This window comes from Falco punctatus (assembly GCF_963210335.1).
Source record: "Falco punctatus genome assembly, chromosome: 1".
Lineage (NCBI taxonomy): Eukaryota > Metazoa > Chordata > Aves > Falconiformes > Falconidae > Falco > Falco punctatus.
In genome coordinates this window covers 114,013,032-114,027,327 of record NC_137580.1, presented here as the reverse complement: position 1 = coordinate 114,027,327, position 14,296 = coordinate 114,013,032, and the positions used below count along the sequence as shown (strand labels likewise).

The 14,296-nt window shown below is 40.3% G+C and overlaps 1 protein-coding gene across 12 annotated transcripts in view; it reads left to right on the top strand.

Annotated features, from left to right (window-relative positions):
* The window catches only part of TNRC6C (trinucleotide repeat containing adaptor 6C), a 334,947-nt gene extending 324,117 nt beyond the window's left edge, over positions 1-10,830 (top strand). For 9 of the 12 annotated variants that reach the window (XM_080393279.1, XM_080393276.1, XM_080393281.1 and 6 more), the window contains 5 exons: positions 373-489; positions 2,834-3,028; positions 4,390-4,460; positions 5,179-5,318; positions 8,867-10,830. In XM_080393279.1, the coding sequence (XP_080249405.1) occupies positions 373-489; positions 2,834-3,028; positions 4,390-4,460; positions 5,179-5,318; positions 8,867-9,227 (884 nt within the window). In that variant the 3' untranslated portion in view covers positions 9,228-10,830. The remainder of the gene's footprint in view (positions 1-372; positions 490-2,833; positions 3,029-4,389; positions 4,461-5,178; positions 5,319-8,866) is intronic. The other 3 variants (XM_080393286.1, XM_080393284.1, XM_080393282.1) reach the window with 1 other exon arrangement.
* The last annotated feature ends 3,466 nt before the right edge of the window (positions 10,831-14,296 follow it).

Below are 14,296 nucleotides of genomic sequence, written 5' to 3'. Positions count from 1 at the left end.
TAGACATCTATGCTCATCTACAGTTGCCATTGCTTAAGTCAGCTGGCAGAGCACCTTAATAAATGAAGCCTGTTCCTTGAGTCTAAACAGTTTAACACTGATTCTTTGAGAGTCATGTATCTTAAAGGGAATGCAGAATTTATCTTCTGCACAGGCACTAGTACATTTGCCAATGTGCCGGCTTTCTTCTACTAAAGACTTCTGCTTCACTTTATCATGCTTTCTATAACATTTCATTCCTAGAGTTCAGAGACCAGTCTGATTAAGGAAAATGCCTTGCATGGTTTGTATTTGCACATAATAGATTTGCTTATGTCACACCAAACATCATTATGCCCATCTTTCTTAGTTGCTTCTCTGCTGGTTCTGCAGGGTCATCCCCAACATCATCTCAGAATGCCACGCTGCCTTCATCGAGTGCCTGGCCGCTTAGTGCCTCCGGCTACAGTAGCTCTTTCAGCAGCATTGCATCTGCACCTAGCATTGCAGGTACGAAAAATGGCCTTTCTACTTTTGCATCCTTCTGCATTCTGAGAAAAGGCCCTAGAAAGCGCTCTCCCAGTTATTACAGTAATGCTACTATAGACAGAAGCGTATTTTTTTAGTACTGTGCTAGGTAGGCAGCTCTCCTGGTAGCTCTTCAGTGGTGAGCGTTGGATGGTATGCCTGGAACTGTGCTAAGGAAAAATGTATTTATTCCACTTGGTGCCACATGTCACTCTGAATTGGCATCAAGATCTCTTAATGACTATTTCCGTTGCAACTTTGACGAGGAATATTGTCTAGGAATTCAGTAAAAACACCCCTACTAGACCCTTCCAGTAAGAGCTGATACGAAATCGTTAATAAACTCACTGTTAAAAGTGAACCATCTTCAGCTGAGGAAAAAGTTTAGTAGTACCTCAAGGAAGTACTCTGCATGGCTCTGGAGGGGTTTGGGGCTCTTTAATGTCTTTTAATAGTCAGCCTGAAGTCTGATGCTCCCTTATAAGGGTGAGCTTGTAGACATTCTAAATAATCAACCCATTCTTTTCATGAGCTATAAATTCCAGAGCATGTCTCTGCAAATCGTGGAAACTGCTTGTGAACTACCTATCTAAATATCCAGTATGTCCCATTATAAAAATGCATTGGGGCTTTTGTGTGGATTGTATTAGCATTTTCATATATAATCAGTGAAAACCCTCCACTCCTTTGGATAAAGGAAGGAAGGTGCAACCTCCAGGTCATGCTGCAGAATGCAAAACAAACAGGGCTTGTTTGAAATGTTTTATGCCAGTGAAAGGGAAAGAAAGGAATGGCTTGCTTTTCTGTTATCTGCCATGCATTTCTGCTTTATTTGCTTTTTATTTTTTTGCAGTGTCATCTAATCTTTGCGTTAACCCCATGAGAAGTAGTGACATAGCAGCATCTTCTCTGTGGTAATGTGCATGTATCATGTGCTACATCACAGGCTGAGCTGCTCTGAGTTCTACAACTCAGACTTTTTCCCTGTTTACCCCCACCATTTTACCCGTATTAATGTTTTCATCATCATTGTCAAATTATTATTTTTTTTTTTGCTACAGTTTGCAAGAAGATGGGAGAATGGTTGCCCTTTCACTTAAATTATTATGGTTCAATATAAAACCATTGAATGATAGAGATAGAGGCAATTTGGGGAGTGTGTGTGTACATATATATAACAGGCTGTGATTTGGTGACTGCTAAATTTGGCTTTAGGACTATTAAAAAAACGTCGATGCCTGCCTGATACAAAGCACTGATTCAGTCTAAGCTTAATCTGCTACTTCAAATCTGGTTTAAAAAAGGGTTCACAGGATTTTTGCATCTTGGACTTTGTCAGACCAAGTGTTTTCTGTCTGCAATCAACATTAAAACATTTGTAATCGCAGTCTCATTTGCTCTGGCAGAAGATGCAGTGATGTGACCATTTCAGTCCATTCTAGTCCAACACGTGCAGCTAACGCTAGTGATGATGGCACTGTGCTATGACAAGGAGATTTGGCTCCAATTTCACAACCTATGTTGGTACAAGAAGAAAGGCAGGAATGTGTAGGTCTAAAGATGAATAAAGGGTTTTGTTTTGGTGTCTGTAATTTTGAATCAATTTTATCTGCCACTCTGGATGCCAATCCATACATCTTATTCCTGGGTTTTGTATTATTTTACAAAACTCTGATTTGGCAGGAACAGCAGTAAGGTAGTTTAAAAACTGATCAAGGAAATAACAAGAGTAAAAAGTTACAAAGAGTGACAGGTTATGATGTGGTCTAATCAACCTCATTTTTCTCAAAAACAAATGGAAAAAACGCCAGTATCTGTTACTTTGAATATTCAGAAATACAGTTTTTGTTGATCTTTGATCTTTGGAATTTTAATTTATCAGAACAATGTATGGATATAGTGGTTAATTTGTATTAGATTAAATGACTTATGTAAGAAAAAGTGGTTAAACTCTATTAAGCTTTTGAGAGACAATTTTGAAGTGTTTCATTATAATTTTGATGAAATTAGATTTCAAATACTTAAGTCCATTTTCTGGTCTTTTTCAGATGTATCGGTTTTTATGAGAGCAAAATAGTAGGAGATTTCAAAAAGGGAATGGTATACGTAGCAGGTGTTGGGATTCATTAAATAGAAAATTCTTTGAAAATGTAAATACTAGTGTAAGTAGGTTCAAAGGATACAGGATTTATATCACTGCATGGTACAGAATGCTGTTCTTTTCTCTCCTGAAAAGCTGGAAGAATACTTTCAATACAGAAGCTTGATGATTACCCATTAATTGCTAACTAAAAATACACAAATGTATTTTTTTTTTCTGTTACAGGTAAATTGTCAGACATCAAGTCTACGTGGTCCTCTGGCCCAATCTCTCACACACAAGCCTCTCTATCCCATGAACTATGGAAGGTACCCAGAAACACTACTGCTCCTACGAGACCACCTCCAGGCTTAACAAACACCAAGCCATCATCGACGTGGGGTGCCAGTCCCCTGGGTTGGACCAGCTCTTACTCCTCTGGTACTCTTGACTTCTGCATTTTGTAACACCTGAGTGCTGTCTCTTTGTAATTGTTTACTTTTATTCTGTGTTAGCAATAGCGAGGCACCCCATAGCTGTGGATTAGGCTCCAGAAACTTGAGGTTTAAAGCAAGTAAGAGTGTGTCTGTTTTGGGGATGAAGCTGTTTATTTTAGTTAGGATAAGGTGTAAATACTGTCATCTTTCAGGTGGTCATATTAGTAATTTTATGTAGGAATTGCCAAATTATTGAACTCCAACTGGGACTTATTTCCATTTCCTTAATTTCTAAAAGTATCTTTTAAACATGTGTGGTGTTTTGTGGTATGATCTATGACTGCCTACAAGGCTTCAAGATGAGCAAAGCAGCCCATGGAATTTCATATGGAACACATTTTTGGAGTGTGAAACACTTAGGACCTGATGGCATCACAAAGCTCAGGGAATGTCTTCATTCCTTCATGCGGGCTCTTTTTTTGGATATTGTTTTGCTTAAATACAAATACAAGAAACCATGGATTTGGCTATATAAATAATGGATATATAATGTTTGTTTGTGAAGTATTGTCAGCCTCAAAAGTATTACACCTGTTTCATAAAGCTGACTGTTAATCTGCTTTCACGAAGTTGGGAATTAAATGTTCTTCCCTCTTCTTGCTGTTTGTTTTGTGTCTATTTTCTTCACCAAAACCCCACCTGGTGGGAAGATACTGCTCTTTAAGGATTGTCTCTTTAGCCTGAGTATGGTCATGTGTGTGACCACAGAAGTACTGCAGTTTCTCAAATGCCACTCATAAATGTCAAGCTTATACAGTTTCTCATTATAAAACACCAGGCTTGAAGTTTGAAAAGCAGGTTTTGTTGGTTATGTCCTTGTATCTTCAATCAGAACACTGTCAGTGCAGAAATACCTATTTTGAATAAGTCATATACGTTAACCTATCATGGGCAAGACAGCAGAATGCTGCAGTGCTATAAAAATAGCAATAGCAAGCAGCAGTCTGAGCTTGGACGCTTGAATTGCTTTTAAAATGTGTCTTCCAGCTTAATTCTAATGTAACCTGAAGATACAGTTTGTTGCAGTGTCACACCTGTATCCACTAGTTTTCTAACAGTTATTGTGGGAATGTGAAAAATGGTGCATACCTTTCAACCATTAAAAAAAAAAAAATTAAAAAAAAAAAGCAGGTTTTCAGTCAGCAACCTCTCATTCCAGACAATAAATCAAGATGTGAGTAAACTGCTGTAAGTTTTCAGTAGCCGTAATGCTTGCTGGTGTGCTGTGTTTCCAGATAAGTTTTCTACTTGTAATATGCTCTCCACAACCTGGTAAAATGTTTTGGTGTGGAATTTGTGTTGTAGGTTCTGCATGGAGTACGGACAGCTCAGGGAGAACAAGCAGCTGGCTGGTTCTTCGCAACCTCACGCCCCAGGTAAGTAGAATTGTACATAACTAGTTTTGATAACAGACTTGCCACGTTTAAGAGATAAGAACAATGGTTATCAGCCTTGGCCGTTTGATTCATTTGAATGGAAAATAATTATTCTGCTGCATTTATTATAAGTGTCTGTCTTCTACAGGGAATTTGTTACATTTTCAAGGTACTGTCAAGTATGAACTTTTAAGACTGTGATTAGTCATTCAGCGTGCACCATTTATGTATGTGTAAGTTTGGAGGTGAATGATGTTTCAAAGCAGAGAGATGTAAAATCTGCTTTTCCTATGGGGTCAAATAGGACACTTCTAAGTGTCAAATCTAGTCCTTCCCATAGCATCATTCACAAGGAAGACTATAAGCCACAAAACCTTGAATGTGGAAATCCAAATTAATCTTGGGGAGAATTTAGGTGGTTTATGGACAATGTGCTTTTCTTTTGATTTATATCTGGATTTCTGTGGACTTTTAATGATAAATATAACTTGCATAATGTAAATTGGGAAATTTTGTGCACTGGACTGCAGGGAAGTCTTAAAAAGACAGGTTGTCTTAGTCAATGAAGACAGTGATAATTCTATAAATAAATTCTTCTTATCAAAGAAAAACACTTTTTTCCCACCTGTACTTCCTATTTAGCTTTTAAAACCTGTTTAGTTAACAAGCATTTAAAGTAAAATCACAAAAACCTTTCCCCCTGTTTGTTTCTTACCAGATTGATGGCTCCACACTGCGGACACTGTGTTTGCAACATGGCCCTCTAATAACATTCCACTTGAACCTGACGCAAGGGAATGCTGTGGTCCGATACAGCTCCAAGGAGGAAGCAGCCAAGGCCCAAAAGTCTCTGCATATGTATGTTTCTGCTTTCTCTTTCCTTTGTTGTGAAGCTGGTTTTATCTCAGAAACTATTTTCTTAGGCATTTATTTGTTAGGACTCGACACCGATCACTAGTCAGTTTAATGTGAGTTTTGAAATTGCCTAATGAGACAGAGAAAAAATAATTGGGGACTAGATACTCATACACTACTGAACAAGAGGTCATTACAAAACTTGATAATAGATATTCGTTAATAATGTGCTCAGTAAGGATTTGTCACCTCTAAGGCTGCAAAGAATTTATAAGATGTGGTAAGAATTCCAAAGGAAGCTCAGAGAGAGCATGAGACATGGTTTTAGCTTTAGAGAGCAACAGAAAGCACGAAACAATGATAAAGAATGTGTTCGTGGTGGTCACCTTTTTTAAAGGATTTAATGAACGAAATGTATGACAACAAAGTGCGCTTTCTAGGTGTTTCAAAATCCATAGGATTAATTGGCATAGTACACAAGGACTGGAGAATTTGAGTGATAAAATCAGTGACATTAGGGAGGGTTAAGAATGTAGAGACTGATGTTTCAAAGAAATACTTAGGTGCTCAGCGCTGGAAAGCAATTTTCTTTATCAACAGGTTAGACCATGAGTATATTGAAAAACACTGATCATAGCAGAAACATCATTTGGAACTAGTTGTACTACTGGCATGATTACCTTCCCTATACTTACAAATTTAGGAGCAATGGTTGCTCCCTATGTGAAATTGCAACTACTCTCCCATTATGAACCTGGTGAACAGAAATTGTAGTAACAATATTTACATTAATGAGCGTGGTGCTTTTTAAACTGTTGATCGTTAATTATTACAAAGCAGCATTCAGAACAATTGGAGATGAAAAACTGACCCATTTTAGTTATATCAGTTTAGATGTGAGCATCAGGTAAAAAAGAATAATGCCAAAGGCAAAATGAGTATGTGAGTTTAAAGATAAGTGCTTATTTTAAATACGTACATGGCAATGTCATTACATTTATCAGGGATCTGGAAGGCCTCAGTTTAAATTGTTTTTTTAATAGGTTGTGGCAATAACTATGCTTACACTGCTAGCAATGACAGGACAGACCTTTCTGAATGAAAAGGATTGAGCTACGTATGTGTTGGATATGCTGGCAGGGTCACAGTGTTAAAATACAGTGGGATTTGTTGAAGCCAGCAGGACGGTGTTAGGGTTCCAAGAGATACCAAGATACATGTTTACATGGAGTTGATCATTGGACAATACGTCGCGGAGCCAGCAATCTCAGACCCATATTGTATCCGAAACAGCGTGGCCAGCAGGGCCGGGGCAGTGCCCATCCCCCTGCGCTGGGCACCGGTGCAGCCGCCCCCCGAGCCCTGGGCTCAGCTCTGGCCCCCCACTGCCAGGGGGACGCAGAGGGGCTGGAGCGTGTCCAGGGACGGGCAGGGGGCTGGGGAAGGGGCTGGGGCACCAGGCTGAGGGGGGGCTCAGGGGGGAGCTGGGGGGGCTCAGCCTGGAGAGGAGGGGGCTCAGGGGGGCCCTGATTGCTCTCTGCAGGTGCCTGACAGGGGGGTGTAGGGGGGGTTTGGCCTCTTCTCCCAGGTAACAGGCGACAGGACGAGAGGGAACGGCCTCAGGTTGTGCCAGGGCAGGTTTAGACTGGATAGTAGGAAAAACTTCACTGGAAGGGTGGCCAGGCACTGGGACAGGCTGCCCAGGGAGGTGGTGGGGTCACCATCCCTGGAGGCGTTTAAAAGCCGTGTAGATGTGGTGCTGAGGGATGTGGTTTAGTGGTGGCCTTGGCAGTGCTGGGTTAATGATTGAACTTGACAATCTTAAAGGTCTTTTCCCACCTAAATGACTCTGTGATTTGATATGAGAATAGCTTGCTCGCACTTTCCATCTCTGGTTGTGTGGGGTTTTTTTGCTATATAAATGAGGAGCAGCAGTGATTAATATTTTCGAAAATGAATTTAAAATTTTTTGTGGAATGCACAGGTTTCAAAGACTGCATTTGGATCTCTTCACTTGCGTATTTAGGAAAGGTAGAAATTCTTAAGATGTGATTTTCAGCAAGGAGCATTTGCACAAACCCAGCTTGGTGATGGCTTCCAGGCTGCAGTCAGGCGGTGGGGGGCAGTAGCCATTGCAAGGACGTTTGTATTCCAACAAAAGGGTAACACTTAATGTAGCTGTTCAGAGTTCCACGCCATGCAGTGGGGAGACAATTAATACAGAGAACCTGGAGGTTTAGGCAGACACTGCCAGGTCATTTATCTTTCATTCTTCTTTAAAAGATCTTAGGTTGCCAAATAAATTTGAGAAGAAAATAAAAGCTAGGTTCTTGGAGGTGTTCTGCATCCATTGCATTAGTCATGCAGTTACTCTTGTCAAATATATACAAAGGGAATTAATTTTAAACGTACTATAAAAGAAAAGCGAGGTTTCAGGAAATGGGGATGTGGGTGCGGAGGGGGGAAGACAAAACCTTCAACTTTGCAGGATGTGTGGGGAGTTGCATTGAAGTACAAATCAGTTTTCAGAGTACAGCCCCAGTGGGTTTCAAGTACAGCTTTAAATAAAGCAGGAATAAGCGTTGGGCACAGAAAAGTTGAACTGTACATTGAAGAGTTAATATTAAGCATTTCAATGGGTTAAGACCTTTAAGGGTATGAAAGCATTGTTGATCATGGGGGGGGGGGGGGGAAGAGATTCTCTAATCTTTCTGAGTTTGTTTTCTGAAAATATTTTGAAGTATTTTAAAAGGCAAAGGAATTGCATACCTCATGGTCTGGAGCTTGCTTTGCTACATTATATGATGCATGGTTGGAGCTATATTTTATATCTTTATAGTAAAGCAAAGTGCTGGAATTGCTACAGGTCACATTGCCCAGTGCTCAGAAATAATAAAAGCTACAACATTTATGCAAAAGCAAAAGTGGGGAAAGGAGGTGTTGTCAGGTGCTTGAGCACAAACTTGGAAACAGCATTTCAGGCTTTGCTGTAACTAAAAAGTTAACCATTGAGTGTGACGGCTGTAGGCACCCTGAGGTGCAAGGTGTCTGAATTTTATTCTGCTCTTGTATCTTGCAGCTTAAAAAACCCCAGCTTTTCCTGGCTAGTTGATTTTAAAATACCCAGCAAATGATTGAATCTGCAGGATTTAAATACTAGAATATATTCTGTGATGACAAATTAATGCGAAGAGAATAGTTTTTGAAAATATATCCTAATAAATTTGTCATTATTGGTGTAATTTATTACTGATAACGCTGGTATGCTTGTACCTTTATGCCTAAATCGATGCGTGTTAATAAAGCGAGGCGGTCTCCACGCATGGCTTTGTGTGTTTGCCTGCGGATGCAGAAAGGTAGAGGGAAAACAGGACAGAGGAGCCTTTGTTTAAGAGACCGGGATGACTAAAAGCGAGCAGATGTGGCATAACGCCTCACCTCAAATTCAGCTTGGGGGCTCACCAATGGGTCTCTGTCCACCCGGCGTATTTCCCCAAGTGCCCTTTGCACCCCTTGTTTCATGTCGCTGCACCTTTTGTTTTTGTCCTCAGGTGTGTCCTGGGAAACACTACCATCCTGGCCGAGTTTGCTGGTGAAGAAGAAGTCAACCGCTTCCTAGCCCAAGGCCAGCCGCTGCCGCCCACCTCCAGCTGGCAGTCCAACACTGGAAGCAACCAGACCCGCCTGGGCTCCTCCAGCAGCTCCCACGGCTTGGTGCGCAGCGACGCCGGCCACTGGAACACCCCCTGCCTGGGGGGCAAGGGGAGCAGCGACCTGCTGTGGGGGGGGGTGCCTCAGTACTCCAGCAGCCTTTGGGGACCCCCGAGCACCGACGACGGCAGAGTTATCGGAAGCCCGACACCTTTGAATACTCTTCTTCCGGGTGATCTTCTCAGTGGGGAGTCCATCTAGGAAACAAGAGAAACAAAATGGAAATAACAATCATCAGCACTAAAGGAAAAATAAAAAATTGTAACCCTTTCCAGTCCCGGGCTTGATGAAGAATCCAGCTTTAACAGATCAGACTGGCAGCCCTTTTTAGTACCTCTGTCCAATATCGAATATGAAACTGCAGAAGCCCTTGTGAACTGTTCCTGAAACAGTATGGGCTTCTTTTGGTCAGTGTCACATGCTAATGACAGGTTTTTATTTTTTTCGTGGCTTTTTGTTTTATGTTGTCTTTTTATGTTTGTATGGTGATTTTCAAAACAAAGTATAAAAGCTGCTTAGAATAGGTCTATCATGAAGGGCACTTTTCAGAATTTGGGCTGGAAAGGGTTATTTTATCAACGGGGTTGGGGGGGGGGGGGGGGGGAGGTGGGGAGGAGGGGAATGAAAGCCTATTTAAAATGAGCCTGTGACTATTATGCACATTACCAGAGGCGGACCCACTAATCAGAAAGGGTGAAGTGTGATATTTACCATTGGTACAGAAAAGTAATGAATCTGAATGGTAACTATTGACTGTACAGGTTGGGGGGGGGGGTGGGGGGTGGGGGGAGGGCAGGGTTGGGGTGTCTCTGTGTCCACTACTCCCATGGATCTGCCTATGCACATTACCCTTGTTTCATTACTTTTTCATGTCATTTTTTAAATCCCAAAAATATAAAAAGTAAAAAAACAAACAAAAAAAAAACCACAAACAAAAAAAAAAAACTACAAAAAAAAAAACCACACAAAAAAAACCCCCAACAAACAAACAGAAAAACATATCAACATGCAAATACTTGAATCCAGCAGGCCAATAACAAAATGTGAACACTTTCTAAGTCTAATTATTACACTTCCAGGTCAGCATCAGTACACAAAAAACAGGCTCTAAGAATTTTTTTTAAAGTTCAGACTATACGTTTTCGTTGGAACAGATGTATGTATGTGAGTGTGCTTGTGTGTATGCGCGCGCATGTATGTGTGTGCCCATGTGTGGTTTAACTAAAAGTGTGAATTTTTTCCTTTTAATCAGTATATGCTTTTTATTTGCTCATTGGTCAAATGTTTAATTGTTATTAGCTTCTAACTTTGCACTGAGTGTCCGCAGCCCTTCTTGTAGCTAATCCTATAATGTTAGAAAAAAAAAAGAAAAAAAAAGAAAAAAAAAAAAAGAACTGATAGAAGGGGCCGGCGACAATTCACGTGTAAATGTTTACTCAAGGACTCTTATCGCATTTTAAAAATTACAGTGTGTATCTCTGGAGAATAATATGTATATCTACCTTTAGCGGCTTTTTATTGTGGACTAATGCAAGAAAATTATTACCGGAGTATTGCACCATTTTTCCATTCGGAATATAAAGTTTAAAAAAAAAATACTCTCGTTGAACTGTGGCCATAGATAATTGTAAAGAGTTGATAGTTCCCTTGCAAGCAGGAACAGAAACAAGCACTTGGACATAGGTTTTGACTGCTTTTGGAGGAGCCAGGAGTTTTGGCTCCCACCTGTTTACAGACCTTTTTTTCTCCTTCAAACTTTAAAATAAAAAAGGAATTAAAAAAAAAAAAAAAAGAAAAAAAAAAACTTCCATCGTAAAGAAAACTATTTTCAGAATGAAGATATGCTACTTCAGAGCTCTGGGATTGAACAGTGTTGTTGTATTCTTTTCTTTGGCCATTGCTGTGTACTATTTTTGTTGTTTTCCTCCTCTTCGTCAAAGTGGCGAAAACTTTGTGATCACTATCTTGCACATGGTGGAAGATGTCTCAGGAAAGCCGGGTTTCCCGAGGAGCAACTCCACACCATTTCATGTATTTTTAAAACCCAACTCCTAGCACTGAAGATATTATTAAAAAACAAAATAAAATTAAAAAAAAGACAGTAAGAAAGAAGAAAATACCTAATCTAATGTGTAGCAGTTACATATTTACCAAATAATGGACTCAAAAGAAATAGATGTTTGAAGAGTGCTTTATATATTAAAAAATCGCTTTATGTTTAAAAAAAGATCAATGTTTTTGTTTTGAAAGGAAGAAAGACAATGGAATAACATACACTTCAAGTATGTTTTAAAAATTATATGAACATTGTGCTCCCTGCCTGCTTGGATCAGGAAACTTGTGCATTACATTATTATTTTTTTTTTTGGAAGATTAGCTTTTTAATGGTTTTATCAGATTTAAAGGGTCCTGCAAGATTGCAAATTAACAAAAGCTGGTTTTATAGAGGATCATGAACTATGCACAAACTGGGTTCAAGACTTGTTTTTTTCTCAAGTTTTAGTAGTGTATTTAGCTGAATAACCTTTCCTCAGAGTAATTGCATCTCATTGCCATTACACGCCTCCTACATATATATTTTATATATATATACACACACACTTATATAAAATATGTATGTGTGTATGTGCGTGTTTACATATGATGTTCCATGCTGAAGTTTAGCATTGAGTTGTAGAAAAACTCCTGATATTTTAAAATTGGGAATGAAAAATTCTGTTTAAGGGTTGGGGGGTGGGGTTTTGTTTTGGGGCTTTTCTTTTTTTTTTTTTTTTTTTTTTTGCCTTTCCTTTTGGATTAAAGATGTCTGTAACTCTGAGATTAAAAAAAACCAACAATTGTGGCTTTTAATGTTTATTCTCCTCATAGAATGTGATTGTTAAAGAACATGCACCGAAAGTTGCTTTCAAGAGTACGAAGATTCTTTGAAACTTAATAAATTGCAGTTTTTTCTTGGCTGTTGAAATAATGTGTATTTTTCTTTTATGCAGGGGATACTAAATATATATATATATTGTTAAATCTGTTAAGGCATTTCTTGGAAGAAGTTTTAACTCTTTCAATATAATTAAGTGTACAGCCAGGCAAATCGCTCCTGTAAGTGTAGTCGCACACTTTGAATCTGTGCTTGTTGGTGATGGCATTCTCATAGCTTGTACCATGAATGCTTTGCATATCACATCCAAAAGAGCGCTGCGTAAAAAGCAGTAATCATTTTTGTTGTTGTTGTTGTTAGAATTCTGTTTTTCTCATTTATTCATGTCTTTGGTGATATAGTAGATGAGTCATTAACACTTGGAATATTGCGAGGCTGAAGGCTCCTCTAGCTTTCCCGTTGAGTCACCCCGTAGCCTTCCATTTGCCAGGCCTGGACATCTCTAAATTGCCAGTTCCACTAAACTTTACGAGGTGGGTAGATAGCCTGTAAATAAAATGGGGGAGAAAAACCAAAATATTCTCGTGTTTGGCCTTTCAGGTTTGAAATTAAGGAAGATATTCACAGTGGCTAATGTGAGGCAGAGGAGGCAAACGGCAGAAGGTTCGTGGAGGAACCCGGACCTGCTCCATCTCCCTTGTCCCCAGTTGAGCTCGTGCTGTCCTCCCACCACCACCAAGCCGGCTCTTTGCCTCCGGGTGGCGTTGAGGTGGTTTGAACTGGGAGCGCAATTCGTGGCAGGGCTCTGAATTGAACCCCCGCATTGAACTGGGACTCCAGTGCTGGTGGGTTTGTACGGTAAAACTCTTTCCACTGATCTGTTTGGGAAGGAAAAAAAACCCCGAAGGTGAAGAACTGGGTTAAGAAGGCAGTTCACAGCCCTGACCACCACCGGCACTGCGGCTCTCCCCCGTCCTCGCTGGCGCTGGGATTACTGGCTACTCCGCCAGAAACTAAACATTTAATAAAGAAAGACGCAGGGGGGACCCAAGCAACCCTTGAGAGTTTGCAGTTTGCTGGCAGATATGATGCAGTTTAAAACTCAAATCTAGATTTGGGGTAACTTCTGTTACCGAAATAGCCAAAATACCCAGTCTGAAGCCTGTTCTGCTCATTTTTTCATTGATGCTGCCCCAAAGCTGCACAGCTGTTGCCATGGTTGTGTTTCACCGTGAACTTCTTCCCCTCTGTCGCCTTTTTTCTGTTTTCTCTACCAGCTGTTTGTAATGAAATTGTTAGAAGAGAGTTGCCTTCTCTTTCTTTTTCCTTCCCTGTTTTTGTCTTCCATAAGGTTGGCAGAGATGGCTTTTTTTAATCAGACGCACTCTTAAAATTTAGCATCCACCCTGGTGTATTAAAGGAAACGCAGCTTTTGGCTAAAACCAGTCTTTTAGTGTTTGCATAACATTCTCCATTTTCAGTGTCATACTCCTCCCCACCCCCCCGCCCCGCGTTAATGCTATCTGATATTCCTGAAGTTGTAAAGATAGCTCCTGATGATAAGGATTCTCCTTATGGTTCCAGAATCTTTACGAGACAACATAATTTTTAACAATTTGTGGGGTTTTGTATATTGCATTTACTGTATTCTCCATAGCACTTTCACTGCATGGCTCCCCTGTCTTTAGGCCAAGAGAATTTCTCTTTCCTAAGTGGTCTGAAACTGTCAAACTTCTTCTTAGTTACTTGTCTAGTTTGTGGGTGGCACTGGCAGAGCAGATCGTTTTGCTATTCTGCTCCAGAAATATATTATTGTTCTTGATAATTCAATATATGATTGTGTATGTGAAGGAGCATTTTAATTAAAGAAATGTATATGGATATCTGTATATGTTAAGAATTACTGGAGTTGGAAGAGTCTGGAAATGGAATGGAAAAACCCTTTAGGGTGTGGGTTATGGGCAGCTATAGCGTGGAGCGTACCTGTGATAGCAGATCAAAGATTGCTACGGTGACCTGTAAGGATCATCGCCCAGCGTGGTGTACGAACTGCTGCTAAATGTCTGTTAGAGTTCGCGCGTTGTACAAGCGACAGGCGTGCTAATTGTATCACTGTACTGATGCTGAATGTACAATCTCTGCTCAAGTCCTGCGTAGCCGGTTTCAGGGAAGGGGAGTTCTGAAAAATCGGATACCGAGCTCAAAACGAACTCTGTGTAAACTGTACGGATGCCTGGTATACCCTGCATTCCCTGCAACACCCCAAGGTAAACGACAGCTCTGGAAATGTCTGTGATTCACGATGTTATCTTTAGCGGGAATTGGAAGGGGACCACAGGCCCGTCCACGGACCGCACAGGATGATGTTCGCTCCCTGCAGGTCTCTTGGACTGTT